The following is a 7,332-nucleotide window of genomic DNA, read 5'->3' as shown; positions in this document are numbered from 1 at the left end:
ACACTAATTTGTTGAATAAATAAAATACAAATAAATCGCACTGTTTAACTATTAATAATAGTAATTTTAATGTTATTTTTTCTTAATGTATAAAAGTACTAAAAAATAGTTATATTTCTAATTTAACCCAAAATTCACTCAAAACCAAATTAATGGACTTTTTAGGGGAGAGACGTGTTGGGGCATTTCTCGAAGAGGAAATAGTGCAGCTTGGGAACTTGATTAAAATAGCTGAGAGTGGGAGTACAAACGAGTATGTCACCACGTCTTTATTGCGAATGTTGAGCTCTTTTGTTCTCAAGTTGAACACTTTTTTTGTCGACTCGAAAAAGACGCGCGACCTTCAACTTGAAGAGGTGGTCCAAGCAGTCAATTTTTTGAAATCCCGTGTGGATGACTCGAACTCTCGAGTGCAGTACCTTCTAGCCCAAGTTCCCGAAGTGAAACACACATCAGACCCTGTTATTACAATGGCGGAGTTACAAAACGTCAAGCCAAAGTCTTCTGAAGATTTAAAAGAAATCAAAGAAGTACCGAAAGAGCCGATGATCAAACCCATTGTTTTTGAGAGTGATCAAGACAGACTTTTGAAATTAGTTGGAACACAAACGAATATGGAGTTGTTAGAGAAGTGGACAGAGAAAAAGAGGTGTGAAGTAATATACGATTCAGACGATGACGGGTTGTCGTCGTACTCACTCAATGCGAAGATCTGTGGTAAAAAGAATGTAATGATATTTGTGAAGACAACAGACAACTGTCTTTTCGGGACTTTCAATACTGTCGAGTTACCAACACCACTTTCAGAGTCCGAGTATTGTTTTGTAAGAAACGACGCAGGTTTCTTTATTTTTTCTTTAGAAAACCACAAATCTTCACCACAGAAGATTTGTAAGAAAATTGATGCTTCGAGTGACGCGTCTATATTAATCAAGTCGTCGATGACAGACGTGTTTTACGTCTCAAAAGCCTTTTGTGTAAAGAATGGGGGGTCTTTTGTTCTTCCTGGGTTTTCACAAGAGTATGTTGTAGAAGGTGAAAGTGGGGATGACACTTTAACTGGGACACATGATCCACAGAAGTTTGATGTGCGCAAGGTCTTAGCTGTTGTCTGGGATTGAGGCTTTTCTTCTAATTGACGTTACAGTGGAGGTTGTGTTTGTAAGAATAAAGAAACGGAAATGAAGAAAGGAGTAAATATTATTGAGAAGCTTGTGCCAAGTTATCAATCGCTCGAAGTTGACCCAAAACGACTTGTTTTCTGTGTTCCATGACTTCACCCGCCAAGAACACCTCGTCGATTACTTGATACACTTTGTGGAAGTAATAGATCAAGTCAAGTTCACAAACACTGCCAAAGTAGCTGTCGAGTATTTCAACAAACATATGGATTGCCTCCAAGCAAGCCAACTCGTTGTCGGATTCGTCGACTCCGCAAATGAAATAAAGTCCAACGTATCTGCGATATACCAATTTCAGGTTGTGGAACTACTTGTTATTTTTGTCATTTATTATTTTTGAACAGAATGAATGAGTGGAATACAAACTTCGAGGAAATTTGTGTGGCGCGAATCTCTGGTGATCAAAATCCTATGGATGTCACTCGTCAGTTTCACTTTTTCATCTTCAGAGTATGCGTCGTACCACTTTGCAAGACGAACGCGGCCAACTTTGTTTTGGATGAAAAAGAAGTGGATCTGGTCGTCAATGTGTTGTAGAGTTCAAGTCGAAACAAACCATTCTATTGTGATTTTTCAAGTTCTTTCGAGTTTTCCTTTGTCATTCAATTTTTTGTTATATATAACACTTATAAAAAAACGAAAAATCGAGAACAAAAACTCGAAATAAGAACAGTCAAGACCTTCTTACCTTTTTGGGTTGACCAGGTTTCAATAATAACATATTTCTTTGATCATTCGGGTTATTTAAATTTATTTATTATAATAAATATATTAGTTTTTTATATTATAACAATTCAATTGATATTTATAGTTTTTTAATAATTATTTAATTATTTTTTTATTGGTTATTAAATTGTTGTTTCAAATTAATTATATTCTAATTATATTAATTGTATTTTTAATATAATAAATTAATTAATTTTTATTATAATTTAACTCAAAATAGTTCAACGAATCATTTTGGAGATTCGTGTATTTATTAGATTAAAAATTATCTAAAAATTCGCACCTTTTTTACACAAATATTTATGTGCAAAAAATGCAGTTATCAAATAAAAAAATATTAAATAATGTTTGTTATTTATACTTTCAGTTTATAATTTATATATTATTAGAATACCAATTCAATCCAACAAAAACAAAGTTTATCACAGACGTTTATAGCGAAGTTACTTTTTGAAAAAGGATTGTAAAAATGCAAGAAGCTAAAAAACAAATAAAAACGATTGTTTATGATAAAATCAAAAAGATTTTATAACGTGTTGGAATAACTATTCAATTACATACAGTAAACATGTTTTTGTCCACTGGTTCAAATGCGCTTGAAGACCGGTTTCTGAGAGCTTCCTCTACCAACTCGAGTTCGGATATGCCAAGTCGCTTTATGTGGCCAAAATATCTGTTTTTGACAGCGTTTGGACTTCTGTTTACAAGTTTCTCACTGATGAGTGTCCACTTGTTTCCAACACAGTTTCTTAAAGAAAGAATCGTCGAATCTTCTTCACAAGTCCATTTTCGTTTCTCGTTGCGTTGAGACAAATTGTTTATGTATCGTTCTTTGCATTGTTTTTTGGTTCGTTCGGGAACCAATTCAGAAACTTTGTCCCAATTGTTCTCCCCGAACATTTCGACTGCTTTAAGGAGTATTTCGTCTTCCTCCTTTCGCCATGTACGAACAATTTTCTTGTGCTTTGACCTCTCACTGTTTTCGCAATACGACATTGATGTTTTGTAGTTAGAGTTCTGTTCTTACAGTCGGATTGTAAAAAATTCGCATTTTATCACTGCTTTTTAAGCCTATTTTTAACCAAAAAACGCGAATTTACTGGAAATGTGTTCTGATTTTAAGGGAAATAAAAATTTGAATTGGGAAAATAAAGGGTAAAATTTAAGAAAAAAATGGGGGTCAAAACTGTTTTGTGGAATTTGTCTTTTTGTTTTATGGCCAAGTAAATAAAGGATATTGATTGGAATTTATTTTTAAAAATAGAGGATTATTTTTAAAAAGTCAATACAAGGTTTTGAAGATTTACATAAAATCGTGTAAATGTATTGTTTGTATTAAACTTTAACTGCTATTTCACAGTCATAATAATTATTTGAATGAAAAGGTGTTATTTGGTTTTACATTGTTACAATAAATGATAATGGAAATGTTTTTTTGGTGGTAAACAAATGTTTAAAAATTATAAAAACATAATGGCATTCACAAGCGAAATTATTGTATGAAGGTTGATTTTTTAATTTGAATATCCGACATTTGTTTTATAAGACATTGAAAGAGTTCGATAATTAAACATTGTTAATTTATGATATATACATTACACGTGGTTTGTAATTAAATATAAAAGTATCATTTTAAATTAGTTTGTATTGAATTAGTTTGGTTTAAAAAATTGTTCTGACTTTAAAAAAAAAAGATAAAACCATCCATTTCACAATGTTTATTCATTTTAAATTCAATAATGAACAACAAAGAAAGTAACATGAAACAAGAGTAGAGATTTCTATATTTTTCTTCAAATTAGTTAACAATCTTTGTCGCTTTTAACGGTTTTTAAGTTATTATCATTGTTACATATAATATAAACAACTTGTTGTTTCTGCCCATTAATCATTTTAATAAAAAATGAAGTTTGAACAACAAACTCATTTATGCTATTATTCTTTTTTTATGTTTAGTCATTTGAAAACATATTTTATTTAAAACCCGATAATCAATATTATTTTTTTTCGACCAAATAATGTTCTTTGATATATCATAGTATATTTTAATTAAAATATTAAATTATTTAGAATATGTTTTTTGAAAATGATAATTTCTTTTTCAAAATAACAACTTCTGTTATATCCCGGATTTTGCTTCAAAATGGTAATCAATAAAATGATCCCCTGATCAAACACAACTTAAATACGAAAAAGATAAAAATAGAATTAACTCCCAAAGTTATATTTATTATATTCCGTATTTAGAATTTGAACAAATGTCTTTATGTATAAATAAAAGCTCATTTCCCGATTTTGCATAAATGTTGGCAGTATAAATAATAATGACAAAAATAAAACAAAACCAAATATATAAAATGTTTGTTAAAATATTAAAAAGACATAAAAACAAAAAAGTGTTTTTTTGTTTATAAAAAAAATATTAAACCAAATTATAAATACAAATTTCCCGAAAAAAGGAAGCATTTGACAGAAATAAATACAAATTATTGTTATTTTTATACAGATAAAACAATATTGTATTATACTGCTTACATAAAATACATTTTGAGGCGAATACAGAAAAAAACGCTGGACGTTTTTTAAGTACATTACAAAAACACATTTTGTTTTTCAAATGAATTAAAATAGAAGTAGTATATAATAAACAAATTGTTTTTCAACTATAAGAAAAGTTACTATACAATTAGATAGTTGAACCATTTGGACATTTTTCAGTCTATCAAAAATTGAATGTTAAAAATAATGAAATAATAAAAATGGATGAATGAACATAAGCATTTATTTTTGATAAAATTAACTCAAAAGAGAATAAACTTATATGTTTAACATTACAACATTTGGAACAAACAAATTATTATAAAATAATAATTGTTAAAAAATAGAATGTTCAGTCATTTCTTTTCAGTTGCCTTTAAATTTTTATTGAAAATAACAAACTAACATATTGCCAATTAGTTTTTCAGACGAGAATTATATTTCAAATGAAAAAAATCGAAAAGTTGTTTTATTTGTTATTTTTTTCATGATTAAAAATCAAAGAAACGTTTGCTATCAATGACTGTATCTTTTTTGTTGTTTTGTTTGAAAATAAAATTTTTGGAATTAAAAACGAAACAATCATATAATTGTGATTGAGTGCAATATTGGTTTATGAAAATGGACTTTAAAATTAAGTTGTTTTTTTAGTGAAGTCCGTTATATAATTAAATTTTATTTTAATAGAAAAAGAAATTAAAATATTATTCCAAACTTTAAAAATAAATAATATATTAATATAGGTAGAATGTAACTTTTAATTAACATAAAAATAAAAAAGCCACAAGTAATAAAATAATATGGATTGAAATGGAAATAAATGTCCCAAAAAACGAACAACCACATTTTTTTAAAAAAATACAAATTCATTTCGATATGTATTTTTATCGCAAAATTAATAAATCAATTAAATTGTTTAAGATGCCATTTAATTTTATTATTAATTAAAAAAATTATTATTCGTGTTAATAATAGAAATTATTAACACGAATTTTATATTTTGTTTCGTCTAACATTAAAAACGTGTGTATTAAACAAAATATGCAATGAATACATCCTTTTATTCAATAGAATGAAATGACAAATTTTATTTTTTCTTAAAATTGGTTGGAGTATTTTATTATTAATCGAAGTTAAAGTAATTAGAATAATATATCAACGATTATCACCATCTTCAACAAAACCAAAAATTGAACGGACTTGGTAATTTGTATTAATCTCACAAAAAATCTTTAATAAATCAAATAAAATTAACAATTATTTCTATTCAAATTTCAAATTTATACAAAACATACCTCTTTATTGTTTTTTATATACATTTAATTGAATAAAATTCGAGTTTAATTAAATTAGATCTAATTTTGAACTTAATTAAACCAATTTTTAATGATAAATTATTGATTGAATTGTTAAATAAAATTATAACAAATTGCATTCAAAACTTTTTTATTTTTTGATGTCGCATTAATTCGATAAAATGTTTTAAATGTATTTTTTTCGTTGTGAGTAAAAGCGTTGTTAATTATTTAATGAGCATTATTTAAAATACAATAGTTCACAAACATAATTGTCATTCCGTTGTTTAACCATTAAAAATGTTATTTTTATTTTACATTTAAATACTTGTTTATAATGATGATGTTTATTTAACTATCCACCAACTTTCAAAACACATGAACTCTTGTAAACAAGTTTTATTTTTAATAAGAGTTGATAATATATTCTTTTAATGTTCAAATACATCAAAATAAAATATTTTTGATAATAAATTAATCAAATGATTTAAAATAATTAAACTGGTTAAAAACGAACAAATTGTTTTTTAAGTAATGATTTTTTACTCAAAATTATAATTGATTTTGTTGTGCATTAAAATAAACGAATTCAAATAATTAATTAAATAAGAAAATCAAATAGTCAAAAGCAAGATTAATAATGTATGTCCACTAAATTGTTTGTAAACTTGTTTACTTTCTTTTCGTTTTTAAATATGTGTTAAAATGAAGTTATCTATAGCCACATTAACACCACGTTAATAAAAAAATTGGATAATAAGGCACAAACACAAAAATAAAAACTGCATTTTATTATTTAAAAAATTTTTTATTGATTTTTTGTTTTAACTACAAACAAAAGACATTGTATTCATGATTATAACCTTAGTATTTTAAAAATGTTTTTTGAATTGGGTTGAGGGTTGTTATACATAGTAACTTGTTAAACAAAATTAATGTGTTTACTTTAAACGTAGAGATCAACCTTTTAAAAAATAACACAATAATCGTGGAGTATTTATTTTGTTCAATATTATTTAAATTAAGACCTACTTTTTAAAGTCGGTTCAAAAAAACAAAAACAATTGAAGAAATGACAACAACAAACACCCAATGGTTGTAATAAGTTATCTATATCATGTATTTGTTTTTGAATATATTTTAGTGTTTGAACAAAAAAATGCTTTTTATACTTTTATCTTTTTGAATCTACTTATTATTATTAAACATAATCACATATACTGTAGTTGTTGAGTGATTATACTTTAATATAATAATAACTTCATACTTAATGATATATATCAAGAAATAGACTACAAATTAAAGTCTATTATTTATTGTTAAAAAAAAATAATTAATAATTTTTTATAATCATTTTTACTTAAAATAATAGTTCCCATGAACTTTTGTTTAACCATTAACAAAGTTTTAATTAAGTCGAAAATAAGTTATAAAAATTTTAATTTTAATAAGGTCTGTCTAAAAAAGTTGTCCATTTAACAAAAATTTACACAAAATAAGTTTAACAAATTCGGGAAAATGTGTTAAACAAATTAAACACAGTTTCCCGGAATATTACAGTTATGACGGTCCAAAAATGCCCGGACAAAGTG

General features: G+C 26.3%; 3 protein-coding genes across 3 annotated transcripts; 1 reads left to right on the top strand and 2 right to left on the bottom strand.

Annotated features, from left to right (window-relative positions):
- Positions 1 to 152: 152 nt before the first annotated feature.
- Positions 153 to 1,121, top strand: EIN_207220 (hypothetical protein; the record flags this gene model as incomplete). Its single annotated transcript, XM_004258398.1, has 1 exon — positions 153 to 1,121. The coding sequence occupies one exon, from the start codon at positions 153 to 155 to the stop codon at positions 1,119 to 1,121; it is 969 nt and encodes a 322-aa protein (XP_004258446.1).
- Positions 1,122 to 1,200: 79 nt separating this feature from the next.
- Positions 1,201 to 1,740, bottom strand: EIN_207210 (AP-2 complex subunit sigma, putative; the record flags this gene model as incomplete). The annotated part of the gene is made up of 3 exons (XM_004258397.1): positions 1,201 to 1,488; positions 1,548 to 1,697; positions 1,738 to 1,740. The coding sequence occupies 3 exons, from the start codon at positions 1,738 to 1,740 to the stop codon at positions 1,201 to 1,203; spliced, it is 441 nt and encodes a 146-aa protein (XP_004258445.1).
- Positions 1,741 to 2,456: 716 nt separating this feature from the next.
- On the bottom strand, positions 2,457 to 2,903 carry EIN_207200 (transcription factor MYB23, putative; the record flags this gene model as incomplete). Its single annotated transcript, XM_004258396.1, has 1 exon — positions 2,457 to 2,903. The coding sequence occupies one exon, from the start codon at positions 2,901 to 2,903 to the stop codon at positions 2,457 to 2,459; it is 447 nt and encodes a 148-aa protein (XP_004258444.1).
- Between the last annotated feature and the right edge of the window lie 4,429 nt (positions 2,904 to 7,332).

This window comes from Entamoeba invadens (genome assembly GCF_000330505.1).
Source record: "Entamoeba invadens IP1 unplaced genomic scaffold scaff_1105074725243, whole genome shotgun sequence".
NCBI lineage: Eukaryota > Evosea > Mastigamoebida > Endamoebidae > Entamoeba > Entamoeba invadens.
Note: the sequence above shows the minus strand (reverse complement) of the source record. Positions and strands in the feature narration are given on the sequence as shown.